A 25,592-nucleotide genomic window follows, 5' to 3' on the forward strand; every position below is an offset into this window, starting at 1 on the left:
AAAATTTACGTAAAACATAAAACCAGTGTTTTTTTCTCAGCCAAAGTTTTTTTTTTTTTTTTTTAATTAGAAAATCACTTAGATACCTACTTGAACTTTTTTTTCATTCCTCCAAAATCTTTTGATTGCCTACTTGATATGGCTTCCAGTCGATGTCGGTTGACTGTTTCTTCATTGTACAAAGTGAGGTCAGGTAATACTACTAAACGTTTAGTATAATTTATAGTTATCATATACATATAAGTTGTTATTAATAAATGTTGTTTCATATTATTTAATTGGATTTTATTTCCCAAAGAGAAATCGAAAGTGTGAGCACATTCTTACTGTTATACGAACTTTTTCCTTGCCTTTTTCATATTTCATTTCAAGGAAGTAGCATCTTATCACCAGCATAAATACGTTTGAATGTGAAGTGCGTATTCCTTTGATTTCTCAAGTATGCTACCTCTTCATTTGTTTTTACCATGTTGATGTTGATATCACCCATTCAGTTTCAGAAATAGAAAATTATTTAATTATGATTTTGTAAAATGTTATCTTTTATAAAACATTTGATTTCAAATTCCTAGAGGAGTATTTCAAAAATTGTGATACATCATATAAATATTTGTATTTGCTATTGAACATTTTTTGGTGTCATTTTATTAGGTAGAGTGTATAATTTGATTTTATATATTTTTAAGCAATATTTTTTTCTTTTTAATTTACCTGAAATTATTACCAGTAAGATGTTTAAATGAAAATAGAGAGAACAAAAGATATCTGCGAATTCTAAACAGTTGTCTGCACTGGGAAGTCTAGAGGTTCTTGTTCCCGGGTAGGCCAAATCACCTACCCGAAAAAAAGAAGGGGGACAATGTTTACTACCTATTTGAAACATTACATTTACACAATTACCTGATTTGTTCGAATTAATATTTACCCGAAAAAAAGAAGGGGGACAATGTTTACTACCTATTTGAAACATTACATTTACACAATTACCTGATTTGTTCGAATTAATATTAAGAATAGGATGGGAATATTATTTTTCTTTAACTGGACATTGAGACGTATTGATTGTACATATTTTGCCTATGTTGTTACTCTTCGTTTCAGATTTTCAAAAGATAAATTTTGTAAATATTTTAGGTATACTATTCAGATAGAACTGCCTCTACAAAATGGAGTTTCTATTAATTTCAATCCATGGAAATTATTTTGTTTCTACATTTTATGTTACATTTAAAGAGGTTATTTCAAGTTTCAATCCATATTTTTTATATGTTCATCCTGTATTTTGATAATAACAACAGATTGTTGAGAAAACAAATTTATAATCTGATGTAAAATTGTTATGTTAATCTACCATTCAAGCCTGAATCCACAATATGCCACATTGATCTCGTATTGATACATTTATACTTACTTATAATATTTATAATATATTTCGATTTTATTTTAATATTTATTTTATTTTATTATTTTTTCATGTTTTAACCTTTCTTCCCCTGTTTTCCATTTTCTTCTTGTTCTTTGTTCACACATTGTCATCAATTTTTGATAATGTTCTAGATCTATTACCTTTTTTCGTTGTTGTATTTTTCATAACGACCTACAGAAAAACAAAATTGCTACAGAGTGAGAAAATGTATGGAAACACATGAATATTAATGGCCAAAATTTCAGCTTTTTGTCTAAAGCTGTTTAAAAAATATTCAAGGTTTTTCATACTTTGTATAAATGGTACAAATTTAAAATTTTATCCCTAAATGGACCTTATTATGTAGGTACTTTGGCATCCTATCCCATTCAACAGTTTAAAAGTAGGTACCGTATTGTAATTAATTGATTAATTACACATATTACCTATTGTAATTGAAAGTTTTGAAATATTTATAACTAAGTGATATTATTTAAATGTAAATAAAGTAATTTTTTAAGAGTTTTGTATGAAAATTTTACAAGTCAGATGTGAATTTACCTAGTTATTTTTGATTTTTGGTCATGTTTTCCCCTAGCTTACCAACCTAGTTAGCTTGGCTGGTAGCGTCTGCCTTCCAAGCGCTAGGCCGCGGGTTCGAATCCCGCCCGGGGCGGATTTTATCCTGAAGGGATAATGTGCGTTCTCGGAGCGGCTGACTTTCTCTTATCCTGTCTTCCTTCTCTATCTTTGATTTCGAGACGACAAGACCTTGGCAGTAACAGTTCCCTCTAAAATTCCATCACTTGGGCATAGAATTTTATATTTAACTCATTTGTTTAAATCAAGGAGGAAATGTTTCGATGGGTATATCCTGATTTTGGTAGCAACGTATGACGTTTTGAAAGCTAAAGACACGTACTACAGTACGTGTCTAACTATACGAAATCGAAAAACGTGCCCAAATATTTTAGACCGGAGGGCGTATGTCGATTCATATAATACAATGTGAAAAGCCACATCGCCCACATCTGAAAAGATTATCCAGGTTATCACTTTATGCTTATGCCACTCATTCATTTTCAAAATAAACGTTCTCAGGTAGGTACGAAAAATGCCCGAGCAGCCATCGCGCTGCTGGGATGGCGAAGGGATTTTTTTTTTTTTTAAGTAAGGATATTTTTCCCTCCCTCAGACGCAGGGATTTTTTTCATCTCGTAACAGGCAACACTGGATGTATTTGTGTTGTGTTTTCTAGTTTTCTTAACTTTTCTACTTGTAAAAATAAATGATCCTAAATAATTAGATTACTCACCTATGGATATCCCTCTGTTAGCAGTGCTGTGAAAATAGGTAAGAATGAATAAAATATTGAGCTAGGGAGACACCCTTTAGAGATAGGTACCCAAAAAGTAGGTAAGCATAAAACAGAGTTCACAAATTTTTACAAAGGTTGAAATAAGGTACCTCTACCCATCTCCAAACACTGGCAAAAAAATTAATGTAATAATAAATTATACATATTTTGTTAACTTAAAACCTGCCCTACTAGTTATGCAAGTTATCATAGAACAAGGGTTGCCTGTAGCCGTTTAAGTTTAGGATGTTTAGGTTATTATTTTCTAGTCTCTGGATGGTCTAGGTCTGAAACTCTGAACTCTTAATTATATCTAGATGTTTATACCTTGTAATCTTTGTATTCCAGCACTAAACTCTAGTTTTTATTTGTGTGAAGTCATCTGTATACTCACATTATGATGGGATTTTCCTATGAGAAGAGATCATTGAAAAGGCCAAGACTTGGACCTCCCGATGTTTATCCTCAAGATCCCAAACAAAAGGAGGTAAGTGTACTGGTTGTTTGTTAAAAAATGAATAGAATGCAGCCAAGTTAACAGCAATATGGGATTAATATAGGAAAGTAATATGGTAGTCTGAAAATTCCTAAAATTTGGAGCATCTACTTACCTGGAGTCATTTCTTTTGGGCTGACATTCAGTTTTAGCTTCATAAAATTAATTAGTGCATGCCTTTATACTCAACCTGTGTTATTTCTTTAGCTAGGGTAATTTCAGGCTGCTATCCTCCCTGTTTGAAAAGTTGCCGAGCCTTTATATCACTCTGCCCGGTCCAGTCAAAACAGTTTGAGATTTATTTAAATAAATATGATCACAAGAAAAAGAATCCTCTTTATTTTTCTTGCATTTTTCTCCTACATTGTAATTTAACCATGATCCTATTACTTTGTTATTGTTAACCAGGATGAGCTGACAACAGTGAATGTTAAGCATGGGTTCTCCATTATGCCGCAGCTGTCAGATGAGTTTGGTACAGCCAGAAATTGCAATGTTTCAGCTTCCAAGGTAAGAATAGATAATATTTATGTACCTATACCTTCCTACAATCCCTAACACTGTTTTCAACATCTTCAAACTATGTATTTATGTAAGTTGTAACTAACTTAGATTAAAAAATAAATTAATAATAACAAAAAAAAAGTTCAATGATGGTAAAATAGTGAGGAAGTGATGTTGAGCAAAAACAAGGAGATTTATCATTGTTACACCTTTCATCAGGCTCTTTTTGTGTTTGAAATTCACATCAATGCATTTCATTACCTAATACCTACTGTTAGATTCTAATTCATTTTGATTGTCTCCCTCTGTCAGATTGGTTCCTACTTCAATGCAATTCTCAGCAAGAAGGAAGAACTAAATACACTCCCTGATACCAGAACTCGCCGTCAGAACATCACCCCCAAAGATAACTTCTGGCCTGCCACTGCTAGGACCAAGAATGCTGTGGAAGCATGGTTCAAAGATTTGGCTGGCAGTAAATCTCTACTCATGCTATCAAAAAAGGTAAGATGAATGGAATAGCTTGAAGCTCATCAAAACTCAAATGTTTGATTGAAATCAAGTACCTAGAGCTTTGGTAGAAAACAATATCCATCTACATACCTAGGATTAAAATGTGTTAAATTCTGTGAATTACTGAGTCATATCCAAATTAAATACCTAAAACTTAAGAAACAGTTCAACATTTACCTAACAGAAAATAATATTCTTTTTCATTTCATAAAATGAACTGCTGATTTCAAACTCATATCCTCTTGTTTCTTTCAGGCTCCCAACTTCAACAAAAAGGAAGAAATATTTCTACTCCTCTGTGAGTACCAAGTACCCATGTTAAGAGCCTCCTGGTTTATCAAGCTCAGTTCTGCCTATACTGTAGCAGTGTCTGAAGCCAAAATCAAGAAGAGACAATTGCCTGATCCCATGCTGGGTAAGTCTACAGATCTCAAACTAAAACATTTGATAATTTAAATCCCTCCCTGTAACACTTCACTTTAATGTTGATAGGTAGTTGATCTTTGTTTCTGGGGTGGGCTGCATAGAAGAAAAATAATATGGGAACTGCTTTTCTGTTTCAAAGGTACCTAGACTGCACTGCACTCTACATTGGTTGCAGTGTTTGTGTACCTGAATAATGAACAAAATTAACCTCTTGATCACTTCCCATGCTCTCATGTATCCAGTGTTCTACCTGTGAGTTACTGGGACTGGAAATTTTCTAACATGAAATCTTGTTTTCACAGAATGGACTGGCACCATGCTCAAGTTTCTGAAGGAGCAACTAACAAAACTACAAGAGTGCACTCTACATTGGTTGCAGTGTTTGTGTACCTGAATAATGAACAAAATTAACCTCTTGGTCACTTCCCATGCTCTCATGTATCCAGTGTTCTACCTGTAAGTTACTGGGACTGGCAATTTTCTAACATGAAATCTTGTTTTCACAGAATGGACTGGCACCATGCTCAAGTTTCTGAAGGAGCAACTAACAAAACTACAAGAGTATTATCAGCACAGCTCTTCTTCCAGTGTAATTACTGAGGAACAGAAGATAGCTCTCAAACAGTGGCAGTACTGTACACAGCTCACCAAGTACATGTATCAGGTAGGGAGAAGTTTCCTCATAGACTTTACCAAAAGACTGAATATTAGCTTGTATTACCAAGACCTAATGTTCATTCAGTTTTAAATTTTGAATTAATGAAGAACATGGACATGTTTGTTTAGTGGCACCTGCTGTACCTTGATTTTAAAATATAGTGTGTGGGATAGTGGATGAATTATTTTTTGGACATTCACCCTTAAAATAATCAGTAGTCTCAACAACGTTCTATCATTATAATTTGCAATATGTTTTGATTTCAGGAGGGCCTTATTGAACGTCAAGAGCTATTACAGTGGATTATTGATTTGCTGGAAAAACTAAAGAGCTTTTCCACAGACGATGGCATCTTGAAGTTGATTCTACCAATAGCTCTCCAGTATTTAGATGAGTTTGTGCAGTCAGAACTAATGTCGAGGAGGTTAGCTTACTTGTGTAGTAAGAAGTTGTCTCAGTTGTCAAACAATAGTGAACAGAGTGGTGCATCTAATAGTATTCTATCACCTCATAGTCCAGCAGTTAATAACAACACGAGTAGTAATTCTATTACAAGTTCTGGTAATCCTAACAGCACCGGACCCCCTGGTACCAATACAACTGCCAATAACTCCAGTGCTGGAAATAATACAGCAGCTAACAGTAACAATAGCAATAACAATACTAGCTCAGCACTTGTGCCTACAAACACAACTCAGAGTCTATTCAGTGAATACATGAGTTGTGGTCATCATAGAGATATAGTATTATCACTAAGTGCTATTATTCAAGCCATCACACTAGAATGTCCTACTGCTCTGGTGTGGAATTGTATAGGAGAAGGTAAATCCCCTAGTGTACTGAATGGCTCACCTCTAGATCATTTACCTTGTAGTCCTGCCCAGTTGCCTATGCCCCAGAGATCATCCAACTCACATTTGAAAAGTCAACTCAAATGGGGAGAAGATTTGATCAGACAGAGAAGTCTGGCAGCAGAAGGGAGGTGGTCCTGTGATAAATGGCATCAAACTTCTTCTGGACAAACGATTAACAAAATCCTGGGTGTCCTTGATGCACTGGATAGACATGCGTTTGAACGGGTAGATGCAAACAATTCTCTTGACACCCTGTATTCTAAAGTTTTCCTTCCACCTGGTACCAAAGAGAATGCTCAGAATCAACAACCTAGTGAGGAAGTAGCAAACAAAAATGATTATACTGTCCAGCAGGATGAGGCTGTTGTACATATCTTATGCGAGTGGGCAGTGAGTGGTCTGAGGTTTGGTGAGCATCGGGCTATTGCTGTGGCAAAGTTATTAGAGAAGAGACAGAATGAAGTAACAGCAGGAAGTTCGAGTAATGATACAGAGCCTGGGGATGATAAGGATTCTGTGAGTTCTATGCCTGCAGGACTCCCTGTGTTTCAACCTCTACTCATGAAGTTCCTAGATCAAGATGCTCCAACAGATGAGAATAAAACGACCTTCACAAACCTGGTCCATCTGTTTGCTGAACTAATCCGTCACGAGGTATTCTCTCATGATGCATACATGTGTACTCTAATATCCCGTGGGGATTTACCTAGTACTGGAGGAAATACTACAAGTACACACCCTGCTAGTAATAAACCTGCTGATACTCCCATGGATGAGTTTGATCTGAAACCCCCTACCAAGATAGAACCTCAGGAACATAGAGGAGGACATATGGATGATGATAGTAAGATAGATGATGACTTGGATAAACTCCTTCAACATATCAAGGAAGAACAACAGAACTCTATGGATGCCCCTGACTCTCCTAAGGATGTAACAGGGTCACTAGTAGGAGGTATTGTACTACATGGAGAACAACATCAGACACAGGAGAGTGGAGATAAAACCAAACAATCACGACATCAGCTCTATACTAAACATTTCCCCATACCTCAAGATGAAAGCTACTATCATGATTGTAACCAGAGACTCGTGTTGCTGTATGGTGTGGGGCGAGAACGAGATAATGCTCGACATAATGTTAAGAAAATGACCAAAGAACTATGCAAGCTGTTCACTAAGAAGTTCAGTATTGACGTCGCTGATGGAGGGAAAGTAAAGAAACACTCACGAAGTGAATTCAACTTCGATCAGCAACATCTGTCGTTCTTTGACCAGCATTATATGACATGGCAATGTAGTCTGACTGTGCTGGAAATGATTCAATCGTTTGCTTTAGGCAATAGCAATTATCTACCCGTCCAGGTAAGTTGAGGCACACATGTTATTATTAGATATTAAACAAGTACCATTGTTTCGTACAAGAAACATCTCAGTAAACAGAAAGTAACTTGAAATATTTGCAATCCAAATACTAGTGATCATTGGACCCAGGACCTTCTGCATGGCAAGTAAACGGCTTGCCACAAGAATAACCATGCGTACTAATGATCTAACAATACTATTTTCATTTCAGGAGCATGTAGCTTTCCTCTTCGATGTGATGGAACTCTGCCTTAACATTTACAACCTCATAGACGTGAGCATTCAAATACTCAAAGAGCTGATGGAAGTCGAAACTCAGCTTCAAAGTAAAGGATCGAGTTTAGTGCGAAGCTATGTACCGTCACTGGTACTCTATATTGTGGGTGTGCTGAGGCGATATCATGCCAGTCTCCTGCTATCACCTGAACAGACTGTGTCTGCGTTCGAAGGATTGTGTAAGGTATGAAAATACTGCAGGGTAACACTCGTTTTTTAAAGGGAACTGTAGATTCGTATAAGCTTAACCTATCCCCTATCCTTTGGGGCAGCTGCCCCAGAGTGGACTTTTTGTGTATGGAGTTAAGTTGGAAGAGGGAACTGTATCAATATAGATCTTATCGTCTCCAGCAGTGAGACGCTACTTTTATTGCTGTAGTCAAATTCTCAAATTATATTGAGGATAAAATTCCATACCTCGGCTGGGATTAAACCCCCCTCCTGTTTACTAGACGAGCGTCTTAACCACTACACCACCGAGGAATCATATTGATGTACCTTCTCAGGCCAGGGGCCACAAAGTGAGTTTAAACTCCGTTTAACCAATCTGATTGCTTAATCCGAGAGTTGAACTTGAACCGAGTTTAAACTCACTCAGTGGCACTCAATCATTCCCCCACAGGTTGTAAAGAACGTGTCGAACCCAGGTGATTGTTCCAGCGTAGAGCGTTGTGTCCTCTCTCATCTGTATGATCTGTACTCATCTTGTTCCTTACTCAAGTCTCGTCCACACGGCGGCGAAATGTTCAGCAACGCGTATCCGAAAATAAAGGCCGCTCTGTACGCACCTTTACAACCTAGCTCCTCACACCATGCGCCTTACAACCAGACCTTTATGACGGATGTCATCGGCTCTTATAGGAAAGGAGGTAACTAACAAAATAAGTACCATATAGATTTAGGTTAAAAAAAAAAAAAAAAAAAAAAAAAAAATAGGAAAGGAGGTAACTAACAAAATAAGTACCATATAGATTTAGGTTAAAAAAAAAAAAAAAATACAATACAATAAAATACCCTCCCCCAAGTTACGATGGTAACTTCTAAGAGTCTTCTTTTTTCCTTTTTCTTCGCCTTTTCCCGTGTACAGACGGGGTCGACGTTTTTCGTCAGCGTCTCAATCTGCCCTATCTAGGGTGATTGCTTTGGGCTGGACATCTGGTTTTGGTTACAAATTTTACGAGTGGGATGCCCTTCGCACTCAACCTTTGCTATTTCTTTAGCAAGGGAAATTCAGGCTGGTATACTCTTTGTTTAAAGTCCCCCAGCTAGACAAATAACATGTACTAATGATTATTTCTACTGTCTTTCTAGTTAATGGGTCACATCACCTAATCGGGAAGTATTGCGTCTCTTATTGCCCATCTGATGAGGGACATACTACGACACAGACCACATGAGTCTGAATTAACCAGGCTTATTATTCGTTTGATTTCAGTGAAGATCGAATCATCTTGGGCTCGCCAGCTGTTGGAATCAAGTTCTAATCGCTACTCGTTTGTGTGTAACGCAATCATAGCCGTGTGTAGTGAAAACACAGATGTGGATCATTTGAACGATATTTCCATTCTGTGCGCTGAACTCACGGCTTGTTGTAATATGCTCTGTTCAGAGTGGCTAGGTGAGTGAACCACACACTATATTTGCTAGTCATACTAGGTACCTAAATAATTTTTTAAGAGGTTTGACAGAGGGAACTGTAATTGCTAAGGTTGCTATGGTCTTATCGTCCCGAAAGCGAAGAGAAAGCCAGCCGTTCCGAGAACGAACATGATCCGTTCAGAATATAATCCGCCCCAGGCGGGAATCGACCCCGTGGCCTAGCACTTACGAGGCAGACGCGCTGCCAACCAAGCTAACTAGGCTGGCTAGAAGAGTTAATTGTACTCTTCTTCTTCTTCTTCTTCTTCTTCTTCTTCTTCTTTACCTTTCCCCGTTCAAACGGGGTCGGTCTTTCGTGTCGGTCTTTTCCAGTCCGAAGAAGAGTTAATTGTACTGAATTTATTTATAAATAATTTTGGTCCATGAAATATATAGGGTCATCGTTCCCTTTCCCTCTATCATTCCCTAGTTAATACATCTAGATAAATCTTGTGACTTGACTTAGACTTGAAACACCAACCTCTAGATCCGAAGTCCAAGGCGTTGACCACTGCAAAACTGAGGTTGGTCCTCATTTATTTGAGAATTTGACCGCATAATAATGGAGCTCTAAGTATGTAATTAGGTGGTAGAGAACGCTTCCGGTATTAACCTCGCCTAGTGGTTACCTTCCACTTAAGAGTCTATCATTATTAACTACCAGTGAACTTATTTTGAAACATAAACGAAATGGAAATTTCAGGAGAACCTTGACCAGTGGACTTTGCGAATGTCTTGGCTGGACATGCAACTCATGTATCAACAATTCGCCAGTATTGCCAACAAGGGTAACTCATCTGTGGAGTTGAATCATTGGCTGGATACCGTAGCTAAGGCAGTGGTAGACATCTTCCAGGTAAGATCTTAATCAAGTCGCTCAAACTTTTCAGAGGGATTCGATAATACATGTAGATCAAAAGTGTCCCTGAGTGGGTTTCGAGATATGTACGGTTCGGCCGTTCGGTTATTTAAGTATGTTTCATATGATTTTTGGTATTTCAGGTACATCCCAACACCAAGCCGAGTGAGAAGAACAAGATCAAAGCAGAATCCATGTGGCTGGTAGCTCCTCTTATATCAAAGCTACCTAGTGCAATACAGGGTAGAGTTCTCAAGGCAGCTGGTAAGTCAGGGGTCAGTGGATACGGTTCTAGATGGATACTAGCAGTTGTAGTTGTTGTCTTTTTTTTTAAGAAAAAAAAAGATAAATGTTTAGGGTCAATATTTATAAAGTAACCTTGGTCCTTCTCATGTTTATTTCCAGGGGTTCTCATGACCCTGTGCGGTTCTTCCAGTCATCCTTCGTATTTCAGCGATGTTCTGGCCAGGGTTGATATCAGGGATTTATCCATACACAATGCTCTTGGTGTATTTACCTGTATACTTGTAGGTAAGTAAAATGACATTATAATCGTTAGGAAACGAAAATGACATAATAATCAATTCCTTTGCATTAGTAAACAGCAACTTGTAGGTAAGTAAATTACAAACCCATGTTGTATCTATGACCCTAATTATTTGTTTGTTTTTCCCTTCACACCAGTCTCAGTCGTGTAGTGGTTAACACGGTGTACTTCGACTCTGGAGGTTGGTGGTTCGAGTCCAAGCCAACCCAGTCTTGATTTTTGGTGGTTCGAGTCCAAGCTAGCCCAGTCTTGATTTTTGGTGGTTCGAGTCTAAGCTAGCCCAGTCTTGATTTATTATTTGTTTGTTTTTCCCTTCACACCAATCTCAGTCGTGTAGTGGTTAACACGGTGTACTTCGACTCTGGAGGTTGGTGGTTCGAGTCCAAGCCAGCCCAGTCTTGATTTTTGGTGGTTCGAGTCCAAGCTAGCCCAGTCTTGATTTTTGGTGGTTCGAGTCTAAGCTAGCCCAGTCTTGATTTTTACTTTTTTATCGAGATGTATTAACTGTGAAACTAAATTTGTGACGGTCATTTAAGACAGGATAGGAGAATATCATCCATTCCAACAAAGAACCTTACCTGTTTTAAGATGAAGTTTGCCTTGGGTGAGAATTGAACCCGCTATCTAGCGCTTACAAGACAGGCGCGCTACTTTCCGAGCTATCTAGGCTAGCAGGATAGTTTCGTTAGATGTTGTTCCAACAAAGAACCTTACCTGTTTTAAAATGAAGTTTGCCTTGGGCGAGAATTGAACCCGCTATCTAGCGCTTACAAGACAGGCGCGCTACTTTCCGAGCTATCTAGGCTAGCAGGATAGTTTCGTTAGATGTTTTCACAGAATCGCATATTAGTTATGTAGGTGATGAATAAAACGTAAAATCCCTTTTTCGATTCGATAGCATGTTGATTTGAAATTAATAAACACTACTCTTGTTTTTCTATTTGATTTGCAGCCAGGCATTGTATTTCACTTGAAGATTTCGTGGTCAGAGTTGCGCTACCTTCACTGCTCACTGTTTGCAATGGAGGTAAGATTATCGTCCCCTTATTGCAATAATGTTATTGAAATGAATCCAGCATGCAATAGAGTAGCATTAGAGGCAAGCAGGGATGGATTTTTTTTTATTATTAATATTTATTAGGAAAAATAATCCCAGAACTACCAAGATAAACAGCAGTTGCCAACCTGAGACTTATGACAGGAGTGTCGTAGCATACCCATACCGTAGTATTATTATTTATCTTGAATTTATTTATTTGTCACCGTTTCGACTGCTAAGTCAAGGCCAGGTTTGAATGAAGATGAACCAATTTCAAACCTACCTATTTTAATGACGAGCTTTGTAGTGGCACTCGAAAACAGTCACTTGTCCTGTTTGTTCCCAGGTCAAGTTCTGGAGAACTGCAATCTCGTAGGGTGCAGCAGCAGTACTAATACCAGTGGCGGAGGTAGTAGCTCCTCCAGTGGAGGTGCTAGCAGGGGGAGCAAGGGCACACCTCAACACTCGAGCAATACCCCTGCCCCCAAAACACCAGGGAGTAATTCTGCCCAACTGACGTATCATCAGCCGTTCCTATCTCTGGTATTGACGTGTCTTAAGGAGCAAGATGATCAAAGGGAAGGACTCCTATCCTCTTTGCATTCGCAGCTATCACAGTTCCTCACCCTGAACAAAGATGTGAGTATTTTCTATGAAGGTGTGTCCACACATCGACGGCCGTCGATCGATCGATCGATGTTAATTTATTCTGAATCGATGTGGATCGATGGCCCGTCGACTGTGTGCGGACATTCCTTTAGAAAACTAGGGGCTTTGTTCGGGTCCACAGGTTTTTTTTTTTTCCTTTTTTTTTCCTTTTTTCCACTAGGATTTCGTCTTAGTAATGGAGTTGGCTAAGTGGTAATGGATTCACAACCGAGGGGACTGCGAGTCAAATCCCAGCAAAGACAAAAAAAAGATAATTGAATTTGCAAAGTTTAGCTCAAACAAATTATTACAGTGTTTATACGCGACCTGAAAAACCTAGAAAAGTCATAGAATCTGAAAATCAGCCAAAAACTCATGGAATAGTCATGGAAAATCGTGAAAATTTAAAGAAAACCTGGAATTTGCCACTCGGTCAAAAATTTAAAATACTCAAATTAATTATCAAGCCTTTCCGAAAAAGGGTCTGCGGCGCATTCCCCCTCATATTCTTTGGCGTTCTGCATATTGCATATTTTATTTAAATGGAGGGGTAACATTACTGATTTTTAAGTACCTCCGCCCCCCCATTTTCTGGAAAAGTCATGGAATAGTCAATTTCATTCCGGGAAAGGCGTATAAACCCTGTATTATTATATTGTAAAATTTAGCTCAAACAAATTAATTTTAATTTCTATGTTGATCTGTTTCCTAGGAGCGTCTGAACAATCATGAAACCCCCAAGGGCCGGGCTCTCATACAGGATGCCCTACTGTTGCGGTTCTCTCTGGTGGGGGGTATGTTCGATACAATACAACGCGGTATGACACTCACCACGGATTGGTCCTTGCTACTGGTAGAATTGGTTACCTATGGAGTCATTGACCTCAACAATAACTCGTAAGTTTGACGCGGGCCCCAAAGCGAGTTTAAAATTCGTTTCAAGTTTAACTCTCGGATTGAGCAATCTCATTGGTTGATTTTTAAAAATTCCAAAAAATTTCAGCCAATCAGATTGGTTAAACGGAGTTTAAACTCACTTTGTGGCCCCTGGCCTTAGACCGAAATCGAAGAGGAAAAGAGAACGAATCTTATTTGTTTAGGATAAAGTTCGCCCCGGGAGGAAATCGAACCCGCTACCTAATGCTTACAAAGTGTAACTCTTTCTTCTCCTCCCTTTAATAACAGGGTTATATCGTCCATTTGGCAACAAGCTACCCGCCTTCTCACATTTATCTCACCTAGCCCAATTACTTCGGCATTACTTTATTTTGACATGATGGGTGCCTGCTCTTAACTTTTTCTGGTGCATGGTGTGGACTTTTAATTTTTGGTGGTGGAACAGACTTAGCACCTGAGATGTAGTGCCCATGTGTTTATTGCAACCAGATGAAAAGCGGTGGCAGTCTCATGGGACCAGACACACCCAACTCCGGCGAGGCTTCACCGCGAGGAACCAAGAGGGGCGCCAAAACCCCCGGAGGCGGTCCGGCCACTCAGCGACGCAAGAAACAGGCGGCCGTTCCGGCGAACAAACCGCTCACGCCTACCCATCCTGGTATGGGCCCTGGCTTGCACCCCGGCCCTATGCAGGTACGTCTACTATCTATCTTGGCTAATACAGGGTTCAAAATAATAATAAATAATGCATAAACCTTGAATCCTCAAAATATTGGGTAGTAAAAGTGCAATAGACCAAGTTTTATTTATTTATTTTAAAAGCTTTGATAGAGAGAACTGTAACAGCTAAGGTCTTATCGTCCCGAAATCGAAGAGAGAAGGAAAACAGGATAGGAGAAAGCCAGTCGTTCGGAGAACGAACATTATCCCTTCAGGATAAAATCCGCCCCGGGCGGGAATCGAACCCGCGGCCTAGCGCTCACAAGGGAGACGCGCTACCACCAACAACAAAGTTTAGTACTTTAGTCTGGCTAAGGGACATTAAACAGAGAGTAGACTAGCGTCTTGCTGTGGGACTATAGAAAGGGAGGAGAACAGCTAACCCTAAGCAGTCCAGCGAGCTGGCAGTTCTTCAAAGGGTTCTGTCTACTTTTAAATACCAAGCACAAGTGGACATTAAACAGAGAGTAGACTAGCGTCTTGCTGTGGGACTATAAAAAGGGAGGAGAACAGCTAACCCTAAGCAGTCCAGCGAGCTGGCAGTTCTTCAAAGGGTTCTGTCTACTTTTAAATACCAAGCACAAGTCATCACGATGGTTGACTGCGGTTCAGGACGAGCCAGCCAATTTAACATGGCTCGAGCTAGAGACCATCACCCCGATGTATAGCAGATACAAAAATATATCTTTTCTTTATTCTGCTATTGCCATTCGGCGAAAGCTAAAGCCGCTAAAACAACAACAGCAAGTTTAGTACTTAATAAGTAATAATAAGACAACTGTATCTCTCTGTCCTTTAGCAACAGCAGTCGGGAGGTCCTCCCCACATGGGTGGCTATCCAGGTAATCAGAACACCATGCCAGGGGGCTACGGGCAGTGTCCTCCAGGAGGACCGGGGGCACCACAGTGGTCGGGAGGCTATGGACAACAGCAGATGGCACCTCAACAGCAGGGACCGCCACAACAGCAGGGGGTCCAGGGCGGCTACTATCCGCAACAAATGCCTGGTAAGCATCATCACAAACAAAATAGAATAGAACAGTGATTCCCAAACTGGGGGCCGTGAACGTGAAGGACTTCAAAACCCCCGGGAAGATCACATAAAAACAGTTAAAACAGTAATTAAAAGGGCGGCGGAGCCTTCATAATTTAAAAAAAGGGGCCGCGTAGAAAAAAAAAGTTTGGGAACCGCTGGAATAGAATATACCTTGTTCATCCTGCTGGGATAGGACTGATAGGACTGAAAAGTCCCTTCACTCCCGCAGTCTAACCAAGATCTCATATATTTGACATATTATGAGGAACACATATTAGGAGGTTGCCTGTGCTTCGCGACGGAAAATTGAACACAACTCATAAATTTGGTTTAGGTTTCGTCAAAATCCTCTCTTTTCGACATCTAGAACATATTGGAATATTCCTACCAAATTTCTGCTTTTTAGGTGTTGGTGTTCTAAGATACAGAGATTAGTGTGTGACTGAATATTAGTTACCCTTATGGTGGATTTCACCATTATTTTTTCAGTCCTTAGAAGGTCTGTTAAGCTAATAGCCTGTTATAGTCGGTGGCCTAACGTCAAAAAAGCTGCATTTCGTCAGGAAAGCACCAAATTTGGCATGGACCTTTATTTGGACCATGTGGTTCCATTTGATTTGTATAGGCTTAACAGGGATGTTGAGCTAACAGACTGTTAGAGGCTAAAAAGAAGGTTGGTAAAATTTACCCCTGAAAACCTCAAAAGAACAAAGTTAAGAGGTAGGCATAACTTTATTTTCTTGGTTCTTTGGTTACACATTATTGCTATCGTAGTTTTCGTTTGAGGATAACTAGATTCTTGTTATATGGCTCTGTTCCAGTGTTCCTAGCTCTATTCAAGAACTGTACATTAGATATATTCACAGCTCATGATATTGGTCTCTCTAGATCTAGAATCTACCCTAGCCCAAGTGCGGCTGGTAAAAGCAACTTTTTTTCTGCTTTCATTGTACTACAACGTACAACCTTACTCTTAACAGCTTAACCCCACACGCAAAAAGCCCACTCTGAGGCTTGGGTGTAGGGGCAACTGCCCCAAAGGATGGGTTAAGCTTATACGAATCTACGAACCTTACTCTTATGATGTCATAAAACGATTTTCCTTACTGTTGATTTCAGAGAGCTATTCAGTACTGTAATAGACATGATAGTGACTCTGATTCACTCTACTCTGGTCACTGACTCTCAGTCGGAAAAAGGCGAGGAGAACCGAAAGCACTACCAAACTCTGGTCAAGAAACTGAAAAAAGTAAGTCTTCAGAGTACAACTATATTTGATAAGTGGGGACTGAGGGACTATAAACAGAGAGTAGATTAGAGTCTAGCTAGGGGAACAGGAAGTAGACTAGTCCAAATTTCTTTATGCTTTATCAATAGCGAAGGTTGAGTGCGAAGGGCATCCACTTGGAAAATTCTGTTTAGCCAAAACAAGTCGGCCTCAAAGCGATCACTCTGAAGCTGTTTGAGAGGCCGACAACAAACGCCGACCCCATCTAAACATGGGAATAGGCAAAGGAAAAGAAGAAGTTTTATTTCTGTTCAAACCAAAGTTGACCAGGTGAGTTAATCAAATGATGTTCAGAATGATTGAGACAACAAATAACGCCCATTAAATTTTCCCCCCAGGAAATCGGCGAGCGCAATTCTCCCTCTATTATGCACGTTCGTCAGCTGCTTCCCCTAATGAAACAACAGACGGAAGTCATCACTACAGAGCCCATTGGATGTCTTACTGATACCAAGGGCAACAAGATACAAGGCTTCGATTCGTTCGATAAAAAACAAGTGAGTTAATGAATATCAGCCTTTGATTCAAACCCCCAATATTATACCGAATCTTCCAAGAAAAGCTGCTGTCTCATTTTAGGTTGCTCACTGGGCACGACTGTCTGGCTCAACACCTCCACAAAATCAACATCAAAGACTCTCCTATCTGTCTTTTCTGTTCCTTGAACGCCCCTATGAACTCTTCACGCCTAAACTTCTGTCCTGCCTTGGAAGCCAGTAATGACATTATAGGGCAATGTTGGGATGCGAGAGGAAAAATGGTCTAATGGTCAAAGATCCTGACATTTGCAACATACATACACTTCAGATTTGGGTTTTTCTCAACTGTTGACGTAGGAATTAGCAGATTGGGCTTCTTGTGTATGGAGTTAAGTAAGCTGGAGAAGGTTTTTAAAATGTAATTATAATAAACAGCTATTATTACCTCACTTTGTCATGTAGCTTGTAGGAATCGACCTCATATTTTTTACCCAAACACATTCTTCTCCTCTATTCTACAGGGTCTTCAAGTGTCGGAAAAGCAGAAGGTGTCCGCGTGGGATTTACTAGAGTAGGAATGGACCTCATATTTTTTTACCCAAACACATTCTTCTCCTCTATTCTACAGGGTCTTCAAGTGTCGGAAAAGCAGAAGGTGTCCGCGTGGGATTTACTAGACATGTAGCTTTTGGTTGCCGTCCATAGGAAAAAAGATTACCCATATTACCTCTCTACCCTTTTGCATTTAATTTCTCTAACTTTGGTACGTTTTGGTTTTTTTTTAACTGTTCTAGACAACCTATCCGACCTCCTCAGCAAATGCAGCAACAGAATCCAATGTTCCAGAACCAACAAGCCCAACAGCAACAGCAGCAGCAACAACAACAACAACAGCAGCAAACCCCTTACCCCAACATGGCTCAACAGCAAGGTAATATTATAAGCTCCCTTTCTTTCTTAAGAAAAGAAGATCTCCGCCAGCCTAGTTATCTTGGTTGGTAGCGTGTCTGCCTTGTAAGCGCTAGGCCGCGGGTTCGATTCCCACCCGGGCGGATTTTATCCTGAAGGGATAAGGTTCGTTGTCGGAACGGCTGGCTTTCTCCTATCCTGTCTTCCTTCTCTCTTCGATTTCGAGACAATGAGACCTTTGAAGTTACAGTTCCCACTGTCAAATCTCTTGAAGAAAAAAAAAAAAACTAATGTCAAATACTTTCCTCACAGGTATCAATCAGAACTACTCCGGCTATCCGAATCCCAACCAACAGATGATGGGGGCAGGGGGTCCTCAGCAGCAAATGTTCCCCCAGCAAGGTGTTGGGGTGCAAGGCCCTCCCGCCGTGCCTGGAAACCAATTCAGCATGCGTCAGCAGCAGGAATATCAGCAACAACAGCAGCAGCATGCTCAGCAGAGGGGCAGGCCGTATTTACAGGCGCCCAATGTAACTATGAGTGGCATGGGGGGTCCAGCACCTCCCTACACCCGGCCGGGAGCCCCTCAGCAACAGCAAAACCCAAATCAGCAGATGCAGATGCAACAGGTAGGGGGGGGGGGGGGGAAATAGAATTTCCATTTGATTTGTATAGGCTTAACAGGGATGTTGAGCTAACAGACTGTTAGAGGCTAAAAAGAAGGTTGGTAAAATTTACCATTGGTTACGTATGGGGGGAAAATTCTCCTATCATTCGGATTCAGAGTAAAATCCCTATTCTATTACATACCAAACTCTTATTAATTACAGTGAACAATGGAGGTCCACGGTTCGATCCCCAGTTGAACCAATCGAAACGAGCCCTGACTAATATGCTAATGCGAAAGTCAAACATTCCCAACCAATATATGGGGGGCCCCGCAGCCCAGGGTATGCAACCTAATCCTGTGCCAGGGGGTGGAGGCATGCCCCCTAGTTTCCAGCCTATGCAACGGCCCCCATATATGCGGTGAGTGTTCAAGTCAATACGAATATAAATGCAGTTTCTTTGTGTTATTATATCACAACTTTGGTGCTCACTGCAGCATTGTAGGATTTTCCCCAATATCTCAATAATCCTAAAATCCAATGTTTACCTACCATGCTGGCAACGGTCGCTATGCGCATTTATCTGTCATAGCTACTCATTTTCCTCACGAGGCTGAGTGGGCCCCGCAACAGCCAGTCACGGAATCAATCATTTGCATGATACAATTTCTTGGCCCCGCCGGGAATCGAACCCGGGTCTCCCGCGTGCAAGGCGAGTGCAGTGACCACTACGCCATGGGAGCTGACGCCATTCCCCCGGGAATCGAACCCGGGTCTCCCGCGTGCAAGGCGAGCGCAGTGACCACTACGCCATGGGAGCTGAAGATTGGACCGCCGGGAATCGAACCCGGATCTCCCGCGTGCAAGGCGAGCGCAGTGACCACTACGCCATGGGAGCTGACTCGTCAATACGAATATACAGTCGCATGTAACATCATTCAAGAGACCACTGGCTTTTAGTCACTGTTCCGAAACAATGGAAAATTTTGAAAGACAAAAAAAATCGGAAATTGTCGAAATTTCAAGGTTTTAAAGATTCGCAGAAGGTTAACCCACCCTTTAGAGCTGTCTAGCCCCTACACCTAAGCTCAATCTGCAGCTTAGGTGTAGGGGCTTTTTGTGTATGGAGTTAAGTAAGCTGGAGAAGGTTTTTAAAATGTAATTATAATAAACAGCTATTATTACCTCACTTTGTCATGTAGCTTTTGGTTGCCGTCCATAGGAAAAAAGATTACCCATATTACCTCTCTACCCTTTTGCATTTAATTTCTCTAACTTTGGTACGTTTTGGTTTTTTTTTAACTGTTCTAGACAACCTATCCGACCTCCTCAGCAAATGCAGCAACAGAATCCAATGTTCCAGAACCAACAAGCCCAACAGCAACAGCAGCAGCAACAACAACAACAACAGCAGCAAACCCCTTACCCCAACATGGCTCAACAGCAAGGTAATATTATAAGCTCCCTTTCTTTCTTAAGAAAAGAAGATCTCCGCCAGCCTAGTTATCTTGGTTGGTAGCGTGTCTGCCTTGTAAGCGCTAGGCCGCGGGTTCGATTCCCACCCGGGCGGATTTTATCCTGAAGGGATAAGGTTCGTTGTCGGAACGGCTGGCTTTCTCCTATCCTGTCTTCCTTCTCTCTTCGATTTCGAGACAATGAGACCTTTGAAGTTACAGTTCCCACTGTCAAATCTCTTGAAGAAAAAAAAAAAAACTAATGTCAAATACTTTCCTCACAGGTATCAATCAGAACTACTCCGGCTATCCGAATCCCAACCAACAGATGATGGGGGCAGGGGGTCCTCAGCAGCAAATGTTCCCCCAGCAAGGTGTTGGGGTGCAAGGCCCTATTTACTAGAGGGCCAGAAGAACCCTACCCCCCTCTCCTGGACCTGGTTTGGTGCCGTCAGAATCGAACGGAAACCCCTCTGGTACGAGGAGAACCATCGGCTCCTCAAATATCACACCCACTGCCTTACCAAACCTAGTTCCTATTTCCTTGAACCTCTTCCTCTCCCTCCTGAAGATCTTGAACCTCCTACTGAAAAACCCATGGTAAGTGTACACATTGTTTTAAGGGGGTATGGATGTGGAACTAACAGACCTGTTTTAATCAAAGTACCTTTTAATCATATCTCATATCAATTATTGTTCAAAGTTCAAAGAGCCTCTAAACTCTAAACAAACAAATAACACAATTGGACCTAGAAAAGGGTATCTAGTAGGCACATACCATCAGTTTCTCCTCAAGATAAATCCCTCAAAGATTTCCTTGACTCCAAGGGACTAGGGACAAGATATTTATCTTTCTTATTTCTGTGTTACTTTCTTTTCTCATTTCTGTATTACAACTTTTTCTTTTGCCTCCTTACTTAAATTACAGAAAAGGAGGTACAGACATTTCAAATCATAAAACACTACTTTCCTAATTAAATAGGAAACTCACTCATATAAAGGATAGAGGTCACTTAAGTAGGTACATGTACCCGTTGAAATAATTTGGCTTATAATTAATTCAGCTGAAAGAGCTATTGTTTTGTTAAGGACGGAGTTCACTGCTATTAGGCTGGAATATCAAATAAGCCACTGGAGTTTTATGTTCTCATAATAACACAACACCTTTAACTCTCATGTTTAAATCTGTTTCAGATGAATCAGCAAAGAATTCGTCAACAAATGATGCAGCAAGTTATGCAGCAGCAGCAACAACAACAACAGGGTCAACAACAAGGCCAAGGTCAACAACCCACCCCTGCTCTAGTAGCACATCTACAACGGCAGATACAAAATCCGGGTCAACAACAACAACAACAAAATCCTCAACAACAGAATCCGTATGGCATGCAAGTGCCTCCCTACTAACATTCACCTCACTGGCGCTAAACCCTCATTGGACAATTTTGTCATTGGACAATTTTGTCCAATGTACTTTAGCCGAATCCTCAACAACAGAATCCGTATGGCATGCAAGCGCCTCCCTACTAACATTCACCTCACTGGCGCTAAACCCTCATTGGACAATTTTGTCATTGGACAATTTTGTCCAATGTACTTTAGCCGAATCGGTCTAAACTTTTATCATTATAGGTAAAATACCCCTTATATTTATTTGTAAAGTATCTCCAAACAAGGGCTTTTTCCATTTTAGCCATTTCAATGTGATTCATATTTTTTACGTATTTAATTCCGTCCATTTATTGCTGTGCCTTTGTAAAATAATTTTCTATTGATGTTTTTTTACCGCACATTTTCTATATTTTAAGGTACCATTTTTTTAAAAATTTTAGGTATTGATACCTATTTATATTCCTTTTATGTTGTAGTATGTAATAATAAATTTATAATTATATTATTAGTTATTATTGATTAAGTTTATATTAGACATCCTTGGTAAATGTTTAGTTATTTCTTACTGTATTTTTTTTTCTTTTTGGATACATTGTATCTAAAAAAAAAAAACAAAGAGTAAGAATAACTAAACAAAATTAATTAGCGTTAGGATACGTATAGCATAATGTATTATAATTTGAATTGTCAATGAAACATATCACAAGAGGAGTTTTATTATTTATCCGTAAATATTGATTGTCAATGACGAAATTATTTATCTGTGGTCCTTGTACTGTGGTTAATCCACAAGAACCATTGAACAAATGAGACCCAACAAGTCTTCATATCTATAGATGCATCAAACTTGTACCTTACTTTGCTTTGCGAGTCCGTGAGATAGGCATGATATCTAATTGACCACAAGATGTTTCCTACTCAATGAGCCTTGTCAATTTTAAATTGTGTTTGGTGATCTGTTTTTGTTTTGACTAGATTGACCACATCTGTTCAAGTATTATCCTCAATCAAGTTGTGGTCTGTGGTTGAGTGAAGACCTCTCATCAAGTACATTATTTAAGATTCAGTAAATGCGATGATCAAAATAGAAAAACAGTGTGGACGCATGTCTCATAGTACAAATAATAATATTGTGTTAAGAATTGATTGTATTCTTTGTATTGGCGAGTATTTTAACCTAAATGAAATAATATATTTACCTATTCACATACACCATGAAGCTTAGCGTGTATTCCTGTAATCAAATAAATAAATAACATACATCGCTTCTTTTTATTCATATTCCTCTTTTTATCGAACCCGGGAACTTTACCATGCAGAAGGTCGCGGGTTCGAATCCCACCGTCGACAAAATATTTGCACTCCACATGAGTCTAATGTAGCATTGTTACAAAATAAAAACTGGCTAAAAAATTCCCGGAGGGACGGACCCACCTTGTTAGTCATATATCAGCTCATCAGATACCCCACAAAAACACAAATGTGGAAAAAAAAAGCCAAGTTCCTATCCAAAAATGTCGGCCTATAAAAGTGGTGAGATCAGAAAATTAAGGCCAAGTCTGCATTCCCAGTCAGCCAAGTTCCTATCCAAAAATGTCGGCCTATAAAAGTGGTGAGATCAGAAAATTAAGGCCAAGTCTGCATTCCCAGTTTTTCGTGTCTGCTGAAAATGCTGGATCTCAATTCCTTCAACCTTCTCTCAATTTCAACTTGGCAATGTTTTCCTTTTATAATCATGTTAATCTTTTATTTTCATGGTATTTAATAATTTGAGAAGGAAAAACATTGCCAAGTTGAAATTGAGATAAGGTTGAAGGAATTGAGATCCAGCATTTTCAACAGACACAAAAAACTGGGAATGCAGACTTGGCCTTAATTTTCTGATCTCACCACTTTTATAGGCCGACATTTTTGGATAGAAACTTGGCCTTTCTTTCACATTTGTGTTTTTGTGGGGGATCTCACTCCTTTTTTCTAAGTATGTATTTACAAATGATTATTAGGTTGTTGATGTTATTATTGGTGTTGTTGAGGTTTTTGTTGGTGAAATATTTTTTTTTTTTTTTTTTACTTTAGCCGTCATAAGTGTTCGTTGGAGATTTGTCTTTGGCATACTCTGTTATCTCGAGTTCTACTCAGTTGGATGAGTCAGCATCAGCAGTAGTTAAATTTATGTTGCTTAACCAAATTTTCTACTTTCACTTCAACCATGCTACTACATTCAAGGGAGTGTATGATCTTGTACTTATTCTTAAAATAATTATGTTCGTTCTTCGTTCCTTCCTTTTCTAATTTTGTATTTGACCTCTTGACATGATATAGTTTGATTGTCTGCAGTAGGTGTAGTTGACAATGTCCAGAGAAGGTTTATTCCCTTTTCCTCTCTGGTCATGAATTGTTTACGTTTGTGATCTTCCTGTAAATCCTGTAATATAATTGACAACACATTCCTGTTTTCTCGTTTTTCTTTTATTTATTTTCTTTGTATATAATTTTACAAAACGCAGCATTCTGAATAACTTGGAATAATAATAAAAAAGGCTCTCGGGTCGCGGGTTAGATTCCTGCCCCGGGCGAACTTAATCCTTAACAGATACCTAAGGTTTGTTCTCTCCCATAGTAATTCATATTCATCAATTCAATTAATTCATCAAACCTTTTATTTAGGTAAAAACGGGTTTTACTCCCAATATTTCTGACATGAAAAGTGGTCCTTATTATTAAAGTATTATAGCTTTAGTAAATTACAAAATGTAAATAATATTATTATTGTGTATTATAAATTGAGTATGTGTTTTAATTGATGATATTTTTTGGTGTAGAGATTGTCAATATTTTTTTTTATATATATATAAGACCAGATTGGAGCATGCCTGATGCCTGTTAGTTACTGTTACTAATAAACATCAAAGTGATAAAACCGGTTGGTGCTATTTTTTGATAACCAATGGCATTTGAACAGATTTTTTGGGTTCTCACCTTTGTCTAATGTCACATTTTCTCTTTTACAGAAGTGTATCCACAGGGTCTGCTCATGAACTAGATTGTTGAGTTGTTTACAGGTTTTAACAAGGTTCATGAAATCTTGAAGATTTAGATAATTTTTTATGATATACACTAATACATCATATGGCATTCCTCTCAGACTTGCATAGTAAGTTGAAAGCTCATCAAGTGCCAGGGTTCTCACAGGCATAACTATCTTTTGTTTCAAATCTAGACACACTGATCTGATTTGTTCATATTTGGTTACATCAATACAGTGGTAAGCTTTAGATTTGAGGATATGATATTGAGGAACAGAGAGATTGGCAATGAGAGCATTTGAGAAAACTAAGAGATCCAAGTTACACCTAATCTTGTTCACATACATAACTACATTGTACACATTGTTCTTTTTGATGAGAAGAGAGGACTCATAGCTTTGTAAATGTTCTGCTATTGTCTTGCAATTATAAGTGGGTAAGTTGTCTGATTCTTTCAGAGTAAATCCACATTCTAACATTACTATGTAGAAAATGAAAGCAAGTGCATCATGATTGTTTTGTTTTTGTAACTGAGAGATGATTTCCAAGTAAATGTAATCCTGTTCATTATTGATATCTTCTAAATAGTACACCTTGTCCATCACCATTCTTCCATCAGTCTGAAAAGGGTAAAGAATGGAAATTATTTTTTATAGCTTCCAACAGTTCTCATATACATTTATGTGACCCTTGGTCTGAGAACTTGCATCAATACATCTGATAAGGTGATAATAAAGCAATTGAATGTGACTGTTTGAACTATAATCAACAAACTCTGTTGGGTAAAGGTACCCAATTGAGAGTTGACCAAAGTGATAAAATGAAGGTGATGAAACCACATATTATACATTTTGATCAGGCAACAAAAGGCTAGAGTTTTTCTCCCCAAATTATTGACTGTTGTGAGGTTAGGTTCAATTCAATCCTCAAAATTGGCCTCGGTGGTGGTAAATATAAAGCTCATTGGCAAAAATGGATTAGACGAGGGAAATAAGCCTACCGAGTTTTGCTCAAAACTTACCCACAATAAATCAACCTAAATTTGTGGTTGAGTACCTACTACACGATGGATGGTAAGTGCCTAGAGAAAAAAGACTTGAATTACGTAAAAGTAGAACGAACGAACCAAAACCAAAGGGGAAAAAATAACTTTCGAGCTTTCGACCCTGATGACGACAGCCAAAAATTCAAATAAGGA

General features: G+C 39.1%; 2 protein-coding genes across 2 annotated transcripts; one reads left to right on the forward strand and one right to left on the reverse strand.

The window, feature by feature from the left end:
• Positions 1–2,667: 2,667 nt before the first annotated feature.
• LOC103509943 (mediator of RNA polymerase II transcription subunit 12) lies at positions 2,668–23,830 on the forward strand. Its single transcript, XM_026824121.1, has 22 exons — positions 2,668–2,758; positions 3,111–3,249; positions 3,667–3,768; positions 4,075–4,266; positions 4,531–4,690; positions 5,208–5,365; positions 5,626–7,578; positions 7,790–8,038; positions 8,477–8,723; positions 9,290–9,477; positions 10,196–10,348; positions 10,495–10,615; positions 12,284–12,576; positions 13,298–13,482; positions 16,358–16,487; positions 16,865–17,023; positions 17,527–17,576; positions 17,800–17,936; positions 18,227–18,543; positions 21,171–21,339; positions 21,463–21,573; positions 23,440–23,830. The coding sequence occupies exons 2-21, from the start codon at positions 3,160–3,162 to the stop codon at positions 21,504–21,506; spliced, it is 5,097 nt and encodes a 1,698-aa protein (XP_026679922.1). The 5' UTR covers positions 2,668–2,758; positions 3,111–3,159; the 3' UTR covers positions 21,507–21,573; positions 23,440–23,830.
• On the reverse strand, positions 23,829–25,591 carry LOC108252479. The gene is made up of 2 exons (XM_017444370.2): positions 25,416–25,591; positions 23,829–25,014 (listed from the first exon to the last, which is right to left on the reverse strand). The coding sequence occupies exon 2, from the start codon at positions 25,000–25,002 to the stop codon at positions 24,265–24,267; it is 738 nt and encodes a 245-aa protein (XP_017299859.1). The 5' UTR covers positions 25,003–25,014; positions 25,416–25,591; the 3' UTR covers positions 23,829–24,264.
• Between the last annotated feature and the right edge of the window lies 1 nt (position 25,592).

Source organism: Diaphorina citri, unplaced genomic scaffold, assembly GCF_000475195.1.
Source record: "Diaphorina citri unplaced genomic scaffold, Diaci psyllid genome assembly version 1.1 scaffold545, whole genome shotgun sequence".
NCBI lineage: Eukaryota > Metazoa > Arthropoda > Insecta > Hemiptera > Psyllidae > Diaphorina > Diaphorina citri.